The 19,139-nt window shown below is 44.9% G+C and overlaps 1 protein-coding gene across 5 annotated transcripts in view; it reads right to left on the bottom strand.

Annotated features, from left to right (window-relative positions):
• Positions 1 to 19,139, bottom strand: part of LOC125453615 (uncharacterized) — a 50,421-nt gene that overhangs the window by 13,391 nt on the left and 17,891 nt on the right. For 2 of the 5 annotated variants that reach the window (XM_048533387.2, XM_048533385.2), the window contains exons 2-3: positions 16,804 to 17,142; positions 5,007 to 5,112 (exon numbers count right to left, since the gene is read on the bottom strand). In XM_048533387.2, the coding sequence (XP_048389344.1) occupies positions 5,007 to 5,112; positions 16,804 to 17,142 (445 nt within the window). The remainder of the gene's footprint in view (positions 1 to 5,006; positions 5,113 to 16,803; positions 17,143 to 19,139) is intronic. The other 3 variants (XM_048533388.2, XM_048533386.2, XM_048533389.2) reach the window with 3 other exon arrangements.

The following is a 19,139-nucleotide window of genomic DNA, read 5'->3' as shown; positions in this document are numbered from 1 at the left end:
ACGCACTGTTAAGTCAGAAATTGTTATTAGGAGAGAATAAGCAGGAGTTCATAAAAAACTTATTGAACTGAAAAACTGTCGACACAGTCAACCAGATGACAAGTGGCAGAAGCCAGGAACCCCAATGAATGTACCAAGCCACACACACACACATACTGTTTTGTTCAATCCATGTAAAATTTACATTTGCCTGGAATTTCAAAGCACTTACAGTTCCCTGGTTGAGATCAATACATATACATTAGTAAAGCTGTTTTAATAGGTATTATAGAAAGGAAGGACTCACACAGTTTTAGTAACCAGACAGAATAACTGTTAAATGTTCAACTCTGATTTCATTATGCAATTTTTGAGTTGCACCATTTGTTAAAATACCAAGAAACTTTCAAAATGTATATACATTAAAGATGTTTCTTAGCGATATGGTGATAGAGATTTAACCTATATCATATAGGATTTATTCACTAGGGGAACCTGGCGAGAAAGTGAGTGATTTACCTCAGGGGGGCATGCAAAGGCAGCCCTGGCGTCTCATACCTTGACAGTATTGCACATCCAAGACTAACACTGACCTCTCCGTCAATTCGCCTCCCCTCATTATTCATTCCACTTTGCCGCAGTGGTTCATCCCTTTTCTTTCTCTCACTCTGCAGCCAGCTGAATGAGCACTTAACAGGAGTTTTCATATCTTCTCTTCAGACGTGCACCCGATAATAATGCTACTTCAGTGAAAAATGAGAACATATTCCCCTGAGACCTGCCTTGTTTAAGTTATGTTTCAAATGATTAATTTTGAAACATTTTGAGGGAGGATTTTGTATTAGTAGGATTAGGTAGAAATGTTAGCGATGGCTTGGTGATCTCAAAGCATGTTTATTGCTGAGCAAAAGATGTTACACCTTGGAGGGTGTGTGAGGAAATTCACGAGAGGGGATCAGTGGTTGAGACTTAATCTACTCTGCATGTGGAGGTTTTCAAAATCATGAATGATTCTGTCATTGTAAATTGCTGTTCCCAGTGTTTTAGCTAACTAAAGAACGCAGATTTAAAGTGATTGTTAACAGTCCAGAAGTGTCCTAAGGAAGCATAATTTCCCGTGCGATGTTGTAAACCGAAATGTGCCGAGTAAAATGGTGGAAAAAGGAGATTCCAAGACAATATTCAAAAGACAATTGGATGAGTGTTTGAAGGAGCAACGTTAATGAGATGGGAAGTGGGGTTACTTGGATAGGTCCAGGAAAGAGCTGGCAAAAATACTCTGCTCATTCAAAATAGGAGCTGAATGAGCCATTCAGCTTACTGAGTATGTGCCAACATTCAAAAAGATTGTATCAGTGATAATGGGAACTGCAGATGCTGGAGAATCCAAGATAACAAAGTGTGAAACTGGATGAACACAGCAGCCAAGCAGCATCTCAGGAGCACAAAAGCTGACGTTCCGGGCCTAGACCCTTCATCAGAGAGGGGGATGGGGTGAGGGAACTGGAATAAATAGGGAGAGAGGGGGAGGCGGACCGAAGATAGAGAGAAAAGAAGATAGGTGGAGAGGAGAGTGTAGGTGGGGAGGTAGGGAGGGGATAGGTCAGTCCAGGGAAGATGGACAGGTCAAGGAGGCGGGATGAGGTGGTAGGTAGGAAATGGAGGTGCGGCTTGAGGTGGGAGGAAGGGATGGGTGAGAGGAAGAACAGGTTAGGGAAGCAGAGACAGGCTGGGCTGGTTTTGGGATGCAGTGGGGGGAGGGGAGGAACTGGGCTGGTTTTGGGATGCAGTAGGGGAAGGGGACATTTTGAAGCTTGTGAAGTCCATGTTGATACCATTGGGCTGCAGGGTTCCCAAGAGGAATATGAATTGCTGTTCCTGCAAACTTCGAGTGGCATCATTGTGGCACTGCAGGAGGCCCATGATGGACATGTCGTCTGAGGAATGGGAGGGGGAGTTGAAATGGTTCACGACTGGGAGGTGCAGTTGTTTGTTGCAAACCGAGCGGAGGTGTTCTGCAAAGCGGTCCCCAAGCCTCCGCTTGGTTTCCCCAATGTAGAGGAAGACACACCGGGTGCAATGGATACAATATACCACATTGGCAGATGTGCAGGTGAACATCTGCTTGATATGGAAGGTCATCTTGGGGCCTGGGATGGGGGTGAGGGAGGAGGTGTGGGGGCAAGTGTAGCACTTCCTGCAGTTTCAGGGGAAGGTGCTGGGTGTGGTGGGGTTGGAGGGGAGTGTGGACCAGACAAGGGAGTCATGGAGAGAGTGGTCTCTCTGGAAGGCAGACAAGGGTGGGGATAGAAAAATGTCTTGTGTGATGGGGTCGGATTGTAGATGGCGGAAGTGTCAGCGGGTGATACGTTGTATCCGGAGGTTGGTGGGGTGGTATGTGAGGGCGAGGGGGATCCTCTGGGGGTGATTGTGGCAGGGGCGGGGTGAGAGGGATGTGTGGTGGGAAATGTGGGACACGCAGTCAAGGGCGTTCTCGACCACTGCGGGGGGAAATTTGCAGTCCTGGAAGAACGTGGACATCTGGGATGTGCGGGAGTGGAATGCCTCATCCTGGGAGCAGATGCGGCGAAGGCGGAGGAATTGGGAATAGGGGCTGGAATTTTTGCAGGAGGGTGGGTGGGAGGAGGCGTATTCTAGGTAGCTGTGGGAGTCAGTGGACTTGAAATGGACATCAGTTTCTAGCTGGTTGCCTGAGATGGAGACTGAGAGGTCCAGAAACATGAGGGATGTGTTGGCGATGGCCCAGGTGAACTTGAGGTTGGGGTGGAAGGTGTTGGTGAAGTGGATGATCTGTTCGAGCTCCTCTGGGGAGCAAGAGGTGGCGCCGATGCAGTCATCAATGTAACGTAGGAAGAGGTGGGGTTTGTGGCCTGTGTAGGTGCGGAAGAGGGACTGTTCCACGTAACCTACAAAGAGGCAGGCATAGCTGGGGCCCATGCGGGTGCCCATGGCCACCCCCTTAGTCTGTAGGAAGTGGGAGGAATCGAAAGAGAAGTTGTTGAGGATGAGGACGAGTTGGGCTAGGCGGATGAGGGTGTCGGTGGAGGGGGATTGATCGGGCCTGCGGGACAGGAAGAAGCGGAGGGCCTTGAGGCCATCTGCATGAGGAATACAGGTGTATAGGGACTGGGCGTCCATGGTGAAAATGAGATGTTGGGGGCCGCGGAATTAGAAGTCCTGGAGGTGGTGGCGGGTGTGGGTGGTGTTGCGGACGTAGGTGGGGAGTTCCTGGACCAAAGGGGAGAAAATGGAGTCCGGATAGGTGGAGATGAGTTCAGTGGGGCAGGAACAGGCTGAGACAATGGGTTGACCAGGGCTGGTAGGTTTGTAGATTTTGGGAAGGAGATAGAAACGGGCCGTGCGGGGTTGGGGACAATGAGTTTGGAGGCTGTGGGTGGGAGTTCCCCTGAGGTGATGAGGTCATGAATGGTGTTGGAGATGATAGTTTGGTGCTTGGGGGTGGGGTCATGATCAAGGGGGCGGAAGGAAGTGGTGTCGGAGAGTTGGCGTTTGGCCTCGGCGATGTAGAGGTCAGTGCGCCATACTACCACTGTGCCACCCTTGTCTGCGGGTTTGATGGTGAGGTTGGGGTTGGAGCAAAGGGAGTGGAGGGCTGCCCGTTCTGCAGGGGAGAGGTTGGAGTGGATGAGAGGGGTGGAGAGGTTGAGGCGGTTAATGTCTCCACGGCAGTTGGAGATGAAGAGGTCAAGGGAGGGTAGGAGGCCTGGGGGTGGTGTCCAGGAGGAGGACTTGTGTTGGAAGCGGGTCAAGGGGTCAGTGGAGGGAGGGTTAAGCTCCCAGTTGAAGAAGTAGGCATGGAGGCCAAAACGGCGGAAAAACTGTTCTATGTCCAACTGTGACTGGTATTCATTGATGTGTGGTTGTCGGGGGGGCAAAGGTGAGCCCCTTACTTAGGACTGACCGTTCGTCCTCAGTCAGTGGGAGGTCTCGGGGGATGGTGAAGATGCGGCAGGGCTCAGGGTGGCCGTCTACTCTGGGGTTGCTGGCTGTGGAGGTTGTGGGCGGGGTTCCATCAGTTTTGGCTGTGGGCGGGATTCCGTCGGTTTCGGCTATGGGCAGGGTTCCGTCGGCGGCGTCGGCTGTGGGCGGGGTTCCATCAGTTTTGGCTGTGGGCGGGATTCCGTCGGTTTCGGCTATGGGCAGGGTTCCGTCGGCGGCGTCGGCTGTGGGTGGGATTCCATCAGCGGCATCAGCTGTGGGCGGGGTTCCGTCATCCACCGTCCCTCCCCCCACTGCACCACTAAACCAGCCCAGTTCATCCCCTCCCCCCACTGCATCCCAAAGCCAGCCCAGCCTGTCTCTCTTTCCCTAACCTGTTCTTCCTCTCACCCATCCCTTCCTCCCACCTCAAGCTGCACCTTCATTTCCTACCTACCACCTCATCCTGCTTCCTTGACCTGTCCGTCTTCCCTGGGCTGACCTATCCTCTCCCTACCTCCCCACCTATACTCTCCTCTCCACCTATCTTCTTTTCTCTTCATCTTTGGTCCACCTCCCCCTCTCTCCCTATTTATTCCAGAACCCTCACCCCATCCCCCTCTCTGATGAAGGGTCTAGGCCCGAAGCGTCAGCTTTTGTGCTCCTGAGATGCTGCTTGTCCTGCTGTGTTCATCCAGCTCCACACTTTGTTATCTTCAAAAAGATTGTGACTGAGCTGTTTGTGGTCATAACTCCACGATGGGCCCATCATGATCTTTGATTTGTTTGAATACACAATGGTTTGAATCAACTCTTTACATGCTTTCTATCCTATGATTAGGTCAGGTGATATCTGTACCCATATTCCCTCTATAAAGATAAAACAATCAAATGTTGACACTGCCACTAAAAAGTAGCTTCCAAGGTAACCAAGATATAAGGCTTTTTTAAGAGCAGTTCTACAATTAACATGCAAGAGAGTTGGCAGTGTGATTCCTTCTGAAGCTCACTGACATGATCATATATTACTGTTTAAGTGTATAGACCAGAGTTTCAAGTATACTTACGTATTATAAAAACATCTTCTGCAGCAAATACACCCAATCACCGAGATTAAGATGATTCCTATGGGTATTGGAATTGTATACAAAGTCCAATATGTTCGATCTGAAACTTGGGCACGGAGACAGCAGTTAATTGAAATGAAACAAATACAGATTAAAAGCAATGTGGCACCTTACTGCGCAGAGATCCTAAACAAGAGGAGTTATACTGCATGACCAGGACGGACAACAGATGCTAGTCTCATTAATGAAGCCTACATTTCACATCAGAACGAGGTGGTTTTGACAGTCTAAGTTAGTTTATGCATTTTGGACACATGAGCATCTCCAAAGGGTGCCATACCTCCGCCAAAGGTGTCCTGGGACCGAACGCGAAAGTGTACCTGAAGTGGTTTCTTGGGTCGAATACCATAGCTAGTATGGTATGAACTGAGTGTCGACAGACATGTACTCCCAGCCTTGGGGAAGCCCAGCATGGACTTTCAGACTCAAGGAAGCCCAGTGCGGATTCCAGGCCTTGAGGTGAAGTCCATTGCAGTCTCTCTGCTTTAGAACTGTATGACTGAAATGCTGAACTTTTACCTTTATTTCTTTATTTTTCTAATTTATACGTAAGATTTTGGACCTGAGTATCTTTGCACCTAAGATGACATTGGAAATGCACAATAAATGTACATTTTTCACTGTATCCCTGTACTTGAGTACATGTGACAATAAACATAATTGTAATTCTAATTCCTGAGATAAACACATTCTGAGGACTTTCCGGGAAGCATCGAATTCCAATGTGATAAGCTTTGCTGATTTTAGTATTGAAGGATACTCTTGCAGAACGATAAAGCATTTTTGGTAGGTTGCCTAATATAACGGTGGACTTCCTGCTGTAAGTAATATGTGCTTTTGCGCAGAAGATCGCAAAAAGAACATACCTTGGTCACAAAATTTGGAACACATGGATAACAAAATTAAAGAATCTGAGGCATTGTTATACATTCTCTATCTTTGCTTTGTAGCACTTTCTGTATGTCTTCTCTTTTGTTTGGTTGGATGAAGCACAAAGTGTGGTTTTCAAATAGATAGAATCAGAGAAGTTGATTTGGCTCATATTGATTTTGCATTTTATACATTTGAGAATAAAACAATGTTTTCTTGTTGCTGTCATGAGCTGAAGGGGATTTATGTCATTCTCATGTTTTGTTTTCTGAGGATTACAATGTTATTTTTCTTTGTGAAGTTGTCAGTCAGCAGAATCTAACTGTGTCCTGGAACATCGAAAATAGCAAGTGTCTATCTTATAAGATAGCTTAAAAGAAATCTTGCATGGAAGGAAAAGTTCTCTCAATTGTTGATATTGATGGATAGACTTGATGTTGCAGTCTGGAATCTTTGGTGTGCATTACATTATGAATTGTAATTATGCAATATCTGCCCAAGTTGGTCAACAGATTATAGTTAATCCTGCTGTTTCAACGATATAATGGCTTCTGGTGTCCATCCCAAGGAGCTGAATTGACATTTAAGATCGATAATGGCAATATATGTGTATCAAAATCATTATAAACAGTTTACTTAACTTGGGTGGACTGCAGCCCATTGTGCTAGTTTCCTGAGGTCAACTCCTGTTAGATGTCTAAATTGTACATTTGCAATTGCTCTATGTCAGTCTTGGCATTTTGTGCATTTGTCTACTCTTTCTGAGGTATATCATGTGGATGGAGCTAAAATCTTCAATTTTTCAAATTATATCCATGTTGTTTCTCAAGTTGCCAACTTATACTTTCTGACTGGTGTCTGTAAACTGTGACATTGCAGATACTTTTGGGCTTTATTTACACACTTGCATGTCACAGATGGGCTTTTGAAAATTTTCTTGACATTATTCCTTGGTTGATTCTCCTTCACATACTGCAATAAAGTATCAGCTTGAACAATGGGTTTTGTGGAACACTTGGACTTCTTGCATATTTTAACACATCCTTTGTCAAATTTATGCTTTGAAAAATTGCTGTTCACAAATCTGTATTACAATGTAATGCCAACTGTACCTCATTCTCTCCAAAAGGGAAATGTGTAAAACGTTCCTCTAACCCACACCACTCTTCCCTACACTGTCCCCATGCAACATAATGCCCTCTACCCATACCCCCGGTTCTTGGTACCCTTTATCTCATGTTTTGCTTATTTAATCGATCCTCGTGGCCCAACATACTCTATGCCAACTTGGTATCAACATCCAAATATCACTTTCTCCCTTTAACTGCCATACTACTCACTGAGTTTCCACAATTACTAAAATACATAGGAGGAAAATATAATTCTGTTACTTAATGGTCAATATTTATGGTAATGCTCATGAAACTACAATTGGGCATTTATTGATATTACTTGACACCTGTTGACAGTTGGGACAGTTCCATGAGCGGCATGTGTTTTCTTCATGAAAAATCATTTCGACAGATAAAAGTTCCAAAGGGCACATGACAGAGAAAAAGATGCCTGATATCCACGCACATGGTGCCAGCGTACCATACATATTGGAGCATCTCAGCTCTCCTGGCTATCCAAAAGATTTGTGTTGAGAAGTGATATGCTTTTACCTGATTTAATCTCTAAAATCCCAGTTCATAACTCTAAGAACTCCAAATCCTGATTTAATCAGAGGGAGCTGATAATTTAAATGGCCAGCTAAAGCAGAACTTTGCATGTCAGTGGTCACTTAGACCCTATCTGGATAAAAAAGCTCTGAGATTTGCAGTTGGGATGAGTGTTGAGATTCGTAACGTTCTCCAACATTTTTGCTATGGCAATGACATTCTCTGCTTGGTGAAAATCTGTAGTTGAGTGATTTACGTGAGATGCACAAATAGATGTGTAATAACTACACCCAATCACATGCTGCTGGTTAGTACACTCAGTGTGGCACTGTTGAACTTCTGAATGCTACCTTAGTATAGTGATATAACGTCATCTCCAAATCCCCCTTCACCATCCACAGCAGGTGTCATCATCAAGCAAGTAAATAGCAGGTCGCAATTAGGTTACAATCTAGAATACACTGCATGAAAAGATGAAGATTGACTAATAACACTAAAAGTGAATTGAATATATAATTGAAAAAGGAGAAAGATGATGAGATAAGAGCAAAGGAGAGGGAAGCAAAACAAATGAGAAAATTCTTGCAAAGACAAGAACGGACTCAATGGGCTGAGTTAACTCCTCTGTGTTATATGACAACACATAATCAACCTAGATATAAAATAGCAAGGAACTATATGAAAAGATGATGGGCTACACATTTGCAGTGGTGATTTGTTAATGCTGTTGTGGCGAGTTTAACCTAATGTATCAGAAGTGAACATAGAAAGAACAAAGTAAGTTATGGGAAACAGGAAAGATCTGGATGTGAGTTTGCTCGCTGAGCTGGAAGGTTCGTTTTCAGACGTTTCGTCACCATTCTAGGTAACATCATCAGTGAGCCTCCGACGAAGCGCTGGTGTTATGTCCCGCTTTCTAAATAGAAACGTCTGAAAACTAACCTTCCAGCTCAGCGAGCAAATTCACATCCAGAACCTCAATCAGAGCTACAAATCTTCTCAAAACTCGCTAGAAACAGGAAAGATGTTAATGAAAATGGAAAGCAGCAAAAACAAATCCGTGAACCAATCAGGGTCAAATTACAAAATAGTATTAGAAAGGCAGAATTAAAAGCGTTCAATCTGAATGCATGCAACATTTACATCAAAGTAATTGAACTGATTAGAACACTGGTAGAAGTAAAAGGATGTGATTTAATTGCCATGAGATAATGGGAACTGCAGATGCTGGAGAATCCAAGATAACAAAGTGTGAAGCTGGATGAACACAGCAGGCCAAGCAGCATCTCAGGAGCACAAAAGCTGACGTTTTGGGCCTAGACCCTTCATCAGAGAGGGGGATGCGGAGAGGGAACTGGAATAAATAGGGAGAGAGGGGGAGGTGGACCGAAGATGGAGAGAAAAGAAGATAGGTGGAGAGGAGAGCATGGGTGGGGAGGTAGGGAGGGGATAGATCAGTCCAGGGAAGACGGACAGGTCAAGGAGGCAGGATGAGGTTAGTAGGTAGGAAATGGAGGTGCAGCTTGAGGTGGGAGGAAGGGATGAGTGAGAGGAAGAACAGGTTAGGGAGGCAGAGACAGGCTGGGCTGGTTTTGGGATGCAGTGGGGGGAGGGGAAGAACTGGGCTGGTTTTGGGATGCAGTGGGGGGAGGGGAAGAGCTGGGCTGGTTTTGGGATATAGTGGGGGAAGGGGAGATTTTGAAGCTTGTGAAGTCCACATTGATACCATTGGGCTGCAGGGCTCCCAAGCGGAATATGAGTTGCTGTTCCTGCAAACTTCGAGTGCCATCATTGTGGCACTGCAGGAGGCCCATGATGGACATGTCATCTCAGGAATGGGAGGGGGAGTTAAGTAGAGATAGTAGACGGTGGAAGTGTCGGAGGATGATGCGTTGTATCCGGAGGTTGGTGGCATGGTATATGAGAATGAGGGGAATCCTCTGGGGGCAGTTGTGGCGGGGGCGGGGTGTGAAGGATGTGTTGCGGGAAATGCGGGAGACGCGGTCAAGGGCGTTCTCGACCACTGTGGGGGAATAGTTACGGTCCTTGAAGAACTTGGACATCTGGGATATGTGGGAGTCGAATGCCTCATCCTGGGAGTAGATGCGGCGGAAGCGGAAGAATTGGGAATAGGGGATGGAATTTTTGCAGGAGGGTGGTTGGGAGGAGGTGTATTCTCGTTTACAGTATACCACATTGGCAGATGTGCAGAATACAGATGTGTAGAGTACACCTCCTCCCACCCACCCTCCTGCAAAAATTCCATCCCCTAATCCCAATTTCTCCGCTTCCGCCGCATCTGCTTCCAGGATGAGGCACTCCACTCCCACACATCCCAGATGTCCAAGTTCTTCAAGGACCGCAACTTTCTCCCACAGTGGTCGAGAACGCCCTTGACCGCGTCTCCCGCATTTCCCGCAACACATCCCTCACACCCTGCCCCCGCCACAACTGCCCCCAGAGGAACCCCCTCGTCCTCACATACCACCCCACCAACCTGCGGATACAACGTATCATCCTCCGACACTTCCACCGTCTACAATCCGACCACACCACCCAAGCTATTTTTCTATCCCCACCCTTGTCTGCCTTCTGGAAGAGACCACTCTCTACGCGACTCACTTGTCTGCTCCACACTCCCCTCCAACCCCACCACACCTGGCACCTTCCCCTGCAACCTCAGGAAGTACTACACTTGACCCCACACCTCCTCCCTCACCCCTATCCCAGGCCCCAAGATGACCTTCCATATCAAGCAGATGTTCACCTGCACATCTGCCAATGTGGTATATTGTATCCATTGTACCCGTGTGACTTCCTCTACATTGGGGAAACCAAGCGGAGGCTTGGGGACCGCTTTGCAGAACACCTCCGCTCGGTTCGCAACAAACAACTGCACCTCCCACTCGCGAACTATTTCAACTCCCCTTCCCATTCTTTAGATGACATGTCCATCATGGGCCTCCTGCAGTGCCACAATGATGCCACCTGAAGGTTGCAGGAACAGCAACTCATATTCCGCTTGGGAACCCTGCAGCCCAATGGTATCAATGTGGACTTCACAAGCTTCAAAATGTCCCCTTCCCCCACTGCATCCCAAAACCAGCCCAGATCGTCCCCTCCCCCCACTGCTTCCCAAAACCATCCCAGCCTGTTTCTGCTTCCCTAACCTGTTCTTCCTCTCACCCATCCCTTCCTCCCACCTCAAGCCGCACCTCCATTTCCTACCTACTAACCTCATTCCGCCTCCTTGACCTGTCTGTCTTCACTGGACTGACCTATCCCCTCCCTACCTCCTCACCTATACTCTGCTCTCCACCTATCTTCTTTTCTCTCCATCTTCGTTCCGCCTCCCCCTCTCTCCCTATTTATTCCAGTTCCCTCTCCTGATCCCCTTCTCTGATGAAGGATCTAGGCCCGAAGCGTCAGCTTTTGTGCTCCTGAGATGCTGCTTGGCCTGCTGTGTTCATCCAGCTCCACACTTGGCAAACCTATCGAGTCTTGCTTCTAGCTGAAATGTTCCATCCCAGGCAACACATTGGCCTAAGTCTTTGAATATAATGAAGCCAGAGATGGTTTCGTTCTTGATTACTAAGGGGATCAAGGGTTACAGGGAAAAGGCAGGAGAGTCGTGTGGGAAATGTATCAGCTATGATCGAATGGCAAGGCAGATTAGATTGGTCAAGTGGTCTGATTCTCCTTCTATATCTGATGGCCTTATAGGATATCCATTGCCTTCCCTCCAGTGCAATCACATCCTTCCTAATAGTGTGGTGGCCAAAATAACACGCCTTACACTGGCTGTGGCCTAACCAAAGTTCTTTACAGCTCCCTGCATGATCTCCCTGCTGTTGTAATCTATACCCCAACTGATAAAGTCAAGTGTTCCATATGCCTTCTTGACAACTCTATTAACCTGTCCTGCCACCTGGGTATCCGATGCACTGAAATCCAAAGTCAGGCCTGGGTTTTAACATTTAACTAAATAAAATTGTGCCAGTTTTTCAAAGAGAAGTCACTAACGTCTGATGAATTTTCAATCCCAACCTTGGAATTCAACCTCTTCACTCTTGCAGACTTATTTTTAAAAGTTCAAATAAGCTTGAAAACTTGATGTGCTATTATAGACACGGAGGAATTCGGAGACGTGGGAGGTGATGATCTGATATTGTGGTATCCCAAAGAGAGCTTGGCAGCTCAGCACTCAGACAGGACAGGCAAGTGACAGCTAAAGAAGGTTATCAGGCCAAACAAAACAACAGTGCATGTTGCTGCTTAGATTACCCGAGGGTCTCAACTTTCTCTGCTATGGTATGCACATATCAGAATAAGGTAACATAAAAGTCTCTTGCACAGGATAGGAGTTCATGGTATTGGGGCTAATGCATTAGGATGGATTGAGGATTGGGTAACAGACAGAAGTCAGAGATTCAGGTCGGAAAGAATAACCATGAGAAATAGTAGCAGTCCCTTCAGCCGTTTGGGCCTGGTCTGTCCTTCAATAGCATCATGGCTGAAACGACATACTCCACCCCTTTATGTGCCCTTTTCCTGTTACCCTTGATTCTCCTCCTGATTAAGAATCTATCTTGGCCTTAATTATGCACAAGAACTCTGCCCCCCAGCTCCCTATGGCAACAAGTTCCAAAGATTCACTACACTACAGAAGAAATTCCTCTCCATCTCAGTCTTAAAGTCATGGCCCTTTATTCAAAGTCTATGCCCTCTTGCCCTGGATTTTACCATGAGTGGAAACATCCTCTCAACGTTTAGCCTGTCAAGCCCCTTAAGAATCCTCTATGTTTCAATGAGATCTCCTTTCATTCTTCTAAACTCCAGGGGGTCGAGTCCCAATTTGTTTGGCCTTTGTTCATAAGACAATCCCTCCACACTGGGGATCATTGTAGAGAACCTTTTCTGAACTGTCTCCAATGAAGTGATATATTTCCTTAAATATGAGGTCCAAAACTGCTCATAGAACTCCAGATGTGGTCTCAACAAAAGCTTGTAAAGTACAAGTGAGAGTCCCCTCCAACCTCCTTGAAATAAGGATAATCATTCCATTAGATTTTCTGATTACCTGTTTCTCCTGTGCTAGCTTTCTGTGTTTCGTGCACAAGTACCCCCAAGTCCCTTTGTGTTGAAACTCCCTGCAGCTTTTCTCCATTTAAATTGAACTCTGTTCTATTGTTCTCCCATCCAAAATGAACAACTTTGCATTTTCTCACACTGTGCTCCTTTTGCCAACATTTTGGCCATTTATTTAAACTGTTAATAACTTTCCATCAACTGTATCCCCCTCACAACCTGCTGTTCCACGCAGGGAAATGCAACGGGAGTTGTCGCTTGAGGCATAACATGATATATAAAATGGTGCAGCAGGCTTGCTGGGGTGGATGGCCTACTCCTGCTCTTTTTCTTTTTCTTATGTTTTAGGTTTTTAGAGTAGAACTACTAAACTGGAGGCAGAAATCTGAAACTGCTTGAAGAGTCAGCCAAATGATGGGTTAGAAAAATCAATCAATTTGACACCTTACTCAATGGGCCATCATTTTAATTACTGATACAGAACAAAACTGAAAGGTTGGTATGCAGGTTCGATATCTAATCAGGAAGGTTAAGGGGATGCTCGCCTTTATTATGAGAGAAATTAAACATTTAAGTAAGTTTATCATGGTTCAGTGATACAGAACATTGGTGAACCTTCATATTGAATACTGCGTATAGTTTGGATGCGTGTATGTGTTGTTCAATGTAGGTCTACTGGATTGATACCTAGAAAGAACAGAGTGTTATATGAAGATGGGCTGAATAGGCTCTGTTTGTTTTCACTTTGGTTCAGAAGAATGAAAGGTAATTTTATTGAAGTTTTTAAAGTCCTGAACAGTCTTGACAAGGTTGGACCTGGAAAGGATGTTTACTCTTATGAGGCAGTCAAGAGCTAGAGGACACTACTTCAAAACTCTGGGTCACCCTTTTAAAATAATTTATGTGAGGTCATATAGGATATTGTTGAGGCCTCTTCTGGAGTATTGTGTCTTGTTCTGGTCTCCCTGTTGCAGAGAGGATATTATTAAGCTGGAGAGAGCTCAGAAGAGGTTTACCAGGGTATTGTTGGGAGTGGAGGGTTTGAGTTATAGGGAGAGGCAGTAACTAGTGGTGTTGGGTGAGTAGGCAAATCAATAGCAGATGCAGTATAATTTGGATAAATGTGGAGTTATTCACTTCGGAAGGAAAAACAAGAAGGCAGATTACTATCTGAATGGCTGTAAATTGGGAGACGGGAGTGTGCAGTGGGACCTGGGCGTCCTTGGGCAACAGTCACTGAAGGTAAGCATACAGGTACAGCAGGTGGTAAAGAAGGCAAATGGTATGTTGGCCTTCATTGTGAGAGGTTTTGAGCAGTAATGTGTGGTTACAGTTATACAGGGTATACTTGGTGAGATCACACCTGGAATATTGTGTGCAATTTTGGTTTCCTTTTCAGAGGAAGGATGCTTTTGCTCTCGAGGGAGTGCAGCAAAGGTTTACCAGACTGATTCCAGGGATGGCGGGACTGACGTATGAGGAGAGATTGACTAGGTTGGGAACAAAAACAGAAGTTGCTGGAAAAGCTCAGCAGGTCTGGCAGCATCTGTGAAGAGAAAGTCAGAGTGAATGTTTCCGGTCCAGCGACCCTCCCCCAGTTCTGAGGAAGGGTCTCTGGACCCAAAACTTTAACTCTGATTTTCTCTTCACAGATGCTGCTAGACCTGCTGAGGTTTTCCAGCAAATTCTGTTTTTGTTCCTGATTTACAGCATCCACAGTTCTTTTGGTTTTTGTTTGGCTAGATTGGGATTGCTTTCGCCAGAGTTCAGATGAATGATGGGGGATCTCAAAGAGACTTATAAAATTCTAACAGGACTGGACAGGGGAGATGCAGGGAGGATGTTCCTGATGGTGGGTGTGTCCCGAATCAGGGGTCACAGTATGAGGATTCGGGGTAGACCATTTAGGACAGAGATGAGGAGACATTTCTTTACCCAAAGAATGGCGAGCCTGTGGACTTCATTACTACAGGAAGTCGTTGATGCCAAAACATTGAATGTATTCAAGAGGCGACTATAATAGCATTTGGGGGCGAATGGGATCAAATGTTATGGGGAGAAAGCAGGATTAAGCTGTCGAATTGGATGATCAGCCATGATCGTGATGAATGGCGGAGCATGCTCGAAGGGCTGAATGGCCTCCTCTTGCTCTTATCTTCTATGTTGCTATGTTTCTATAAATCGGCACTCGTTTCACAGGAGCGTAGGAGGGTGAGGGGTGACATTATAGAGGTTTATAAGATCACAAGTGGTACAGGCAGGGTGAATGGCAGGTGTCTTTTCCCTAGAATAGAGATTTCAAGACTAGGGGCCATATTTTTAAGGTGAGAGGGGAAAGATTTTAAAAAGATATGAGAGCAATTTTTCTCAGTGTAATTTTTGTGTGGAATGAACTTTCAATGGAAGTGGTGGATGTGAGTACAGTTACAACATTTAAAAAACATTGAAATCAGTAGATGAATAGGAAATATTTGAGAGGATATGGGCCAAGTGCAGGCAGGTCAGGCTAGTTTAGTTTAGGATAATGGTCGGGCTGAAGGATCTTTTTTCCGTCCTGTGTCACTTTATGACTCTCGAATACAGATGAGGTAGGTTTTGCAATGTTGGAAGTCTCTGCCTCAGAAAGTGATAGAATTGAGGTTATTGGATATTTTTATGGCAAAGGTAGATTAATTCATTTTAGGCAAGGGCCCCAAAGATCACCAGGATTAGGTGGGAATGTGGGATTTGAAAAGTTAACAGATCAGCTCTTATTGAAAGGTGAAGCAAGTTTACCAGGATGAATGATCTACTTCTGTTCCGAATTCCTATATCCATGTGCTCTGCTATATTGTTTTCTATCTGATATGGCATCAGGCTGTTTTGCAGGTAAGGATTCTGCATACTTTGAAAACTCATGCATTCAATTTCCACAAACTTTGTGCAAAAAAAAACAGACGAGTAGGTTCCTCAACTATTACTCCAGCACCAACTACCTGCATTCACGATTGTCAAACCTAGTGAAAGGGAGCATATTTAATTGGCTGAGGTGATAGATTAGCTAGCCCTGCAGTATTTCCATCTTCAACAGGTTTGAGCTTTGAGCAGGAATTCTCACTGAGGCCCTTTGAGGGGTTAATTTAACTGCATGCTGGGCCTGCTGTCAAGTGCATTCATGATAGGTGAAACTCTCATTAACTTAGTTAAATTGTTGGGGAAAAACGTAGAGGTGGTTCCTTGATCAAAGACACTGAGTGCCTCATTAAAGGACTGTACATTGCGAAGGAGCAGACCAGAGAAAGCTAATTCCGTCTGACTCTCCCATCTCCCTCTCCCTGTGATCCTCAACCTGACTTGCTTACTTGTGGCTTGGGCCCTTGCTCTTGCACCTCTGTGTTTTATTCTTCCAGCAAGAGTTTTACCCCCAGGGTTTTGATTCCAGGGGAAGGCCCACAGTTGGCCTCACCATTGTCTGAATGCTGTGTGGCTTAGTGGGTCTTCCTGAAAAGAGGTAGCATGAATATCTTCTCACTCTCCACCTGGCAAACAAGATAGGTCCCGTCCATTAGTGGGAAATCGCATCTCATTAGACACTGCTGTTATGATGTCACTGCTGTGATATGTGTCTGTTGTATACTGTTGCTGCTGCTTGTAACTATACCTGCCAGGAGATCTACTTTCGTGATATGTCAGGATTGTCTGTCTCACACATTCAAACTTCTAATGTAGCTTGTTGGAACCGCTCTGTGACAGCCATCATCCAACACAGTCTACATTGGCTCTTCTTTTCACTTCCCTACACATTGCCCTCTGAAGGGCAATTCTGACTGTTTCCAGTTCAGATCAAATGACCAAAATACTGACATTTTTCTTTCTGGATGTCACTGTTTTGAGTTACTTTTACTCTTGTAATTTCAAATAACTCCTCACTTGTCTTATGATTTGTGTCTAGAATTTTTATCATAAGTCTGGGCATCAGCATTGCATGTTGCAAAATACATATTGCAGATAACTATCTAAAACTACAAGCTTAGCATCTACAAATTAGATAAAACAATACTGGAACTGTTTTGTAAAATTCGTTCTTGTTTCTCTTTTGACAAACAGAAATGAGAAGATTGAAAACAAGTGGTTCCTACCTGATTCAGTAATAATAACGTGCCATTTGAAATGTAGCTCAACATTAACTCCATTCAAATTGCAACTATAATTCCCTGCATCAGAAATCTGCAGTTTCATTATCTGCAGTCTGTAGGGTTCCTCATAAGTCCACCATAATTTCACAGTCTTATTTGACATGAATGTCCGGTTTTGAATATATAAGTAGGAATAAATAGTTTCAGATTTATTGTTGTCTTCTTTACTCCAGGTAAGTTGAGTCAGATTTCCCAGTGAGGCATTTCCGCATTGAAGTGTGATCTTGTCTCCAACTGAAGCTGTAACAGATTTTCGATCATCAGCACTTGTAAAAAAACCTGCTGAATCAAATGATTTCAATAATAGCCAAAAATTAATATTGCATTTTATAACAGAAAATGAAAATAAGATGTACCCATGTAAATTATTTTGTATATTTACATTATAATTATTACTACAAAGTTTTATTCATATTTGAGTCTTATGCAGAGCAGGTAGCTAGATCTTTTCCTCTTCCAAAGCACTGTTCAATGAACAATTTTGGTAGATGTTAATTCAGTATTTGCAATGTATAATTATACCGATTGACTTTGTATGAAACTTGGAAATGGAAAAATGACAGAAGTATCGACCCAGATCTTCCAATCTCCAGCTAGATGCAGGCTGGACACATTCTGAAAGACCTGTGTTGGTAACCCTGAAATCATTACGTGCTAACTACGTGGGAATTGCCCACGACGTTTAAATTTCCAATGGACAATCTGACTGAATCTGGAATTCTCCCAAAAAATCTCCAACTTCCGCTTCAAAGTGTTCCAATTTATCCGAAAAGTTTGCCATGAAGTGTTAGATTGATTTAAACCTGCTCCAGCTGCTGGCTAACTATACCGCTGATATCTCCCCACTGTCACTCACTCTGATTACACCCCCACTACACCTCATGCCCCAGGCCCTGAAACCCACCTCCCTGGACACACATCCATTCCCTCCACAACCCTATCAAAGAACAACCTCCAATCTTCAGAATTCCAAACCCTGTTTAACTCTACCCATTCCTCAGAAACTCGACACTTCCCTTGTCAAGGTCTTGCCCCCAAATACTTCCCTGATCCATGATCCAACCTCGCTTGTCACCTACTTTCCAACTGGTCGCCTATCTGTCTGCATACCCTCTGACCCAACTGCCACCCTACCTACTTACCTACCTCTAAATCTTATCCCTCACTGACCCACCGAGCACCCTGCCTCTCACTGACCCACCTGCCAGCTTACCCCAAACCAACTTAAAACCCAATCTTCTCACCCACCTGCCAGCCCACCCCAGTGCCAGCAACCCACCTAACCTCTCAACTACTGCCACGCTACCCCACTAATCTCCTGTTGACCTATTCACTCACCCATATACTTGCCACACTAACTCCTCAGTCACTTACCTTGCACATTTACGTTCTCTGTGTAATGTTTCAAAGAAGCTTTGGGACCTTTAAACTAATTAAACAGAATACAGCCACTAATACCATACAAAGTAGGTTGTGGCTTTCACAGAAATTCTCTGTCCTGCTCTCTCTTTGAAGATTGCTTGCACTGCATGAGGTTTTCCAGCAATCTTCATTGGAGGTCAAGCCCAAAAAATTCAAAAGGAAAGTAAATAGGACCACCGCCCTCCCCCACACCCCCCCCCCCCCACCCCCCGGCAACAGATTGGAAGATTAGGTCATTGTATTTATGTTTTCCATGGTAATTTTGAGGTCTCTGTTCTCTAAACCTTGCTCAATGGCTGTGGAACAGGGATCCCTTACAACTGTTAAGATAAGAAGCTGAATGTTTTTGCTGTCTGTGTTATATTATGGATTCTGTTCTGAAGAAGAGTCTTTCATCTTAAATAATTAACTTGGTATCTCTTTTCACAGTTCCTGCTCGGCCTGGTGCACTTCACCAGCACTTTCTGTTTTCATTCGGATTTTCAGACATCAGCAGTTTTACGCTTTTATGTCAAAGATAGAGTGGAAGAATGAGGGGATGCCCTCTGAATTGCTTGCTGATCTTAATAACTTGCCATACTCTCATGAGATTGAACCACATTGTTTCAGTTTAACACCTCTGACAGCTTGAGGGACAATGGAAGCAGGCGAGATTATGTTCTCATTGTTCAGTCTATTCTGTTTTATAAATGCAACCGTGTGATTCAGAATCAGTTCATGGTCAAGTGAGTGTTTTAATGTATGATTCATTAGTAGCAGGATTTCACAAGATTGTAGTTGGTCTGGTTCTGACTTTAACCCTGTTTTCGTCCAATCACGATAACATCTTTCTCCCCTGTCAATCAGGGACCTATCTA

This window comes from Stegostoma tigrinum, chromosome 6, assembly GCF_030684315.1.
Source record: "Stegostoma tigrinum isolate sSteTig4 chromosome 6, sSteTig4.hap1, whole genome shotgun sequence".
NCBI lineage: Eukaryota > Metazoa > Chordata > Chondrichthyes > Orectolobiformes > Stegostomatidae > Stegostoma > Stegostoma tigrinum.
This window is presented reverse-complemented; position numbering and strand designations above follow the sequence as displayed.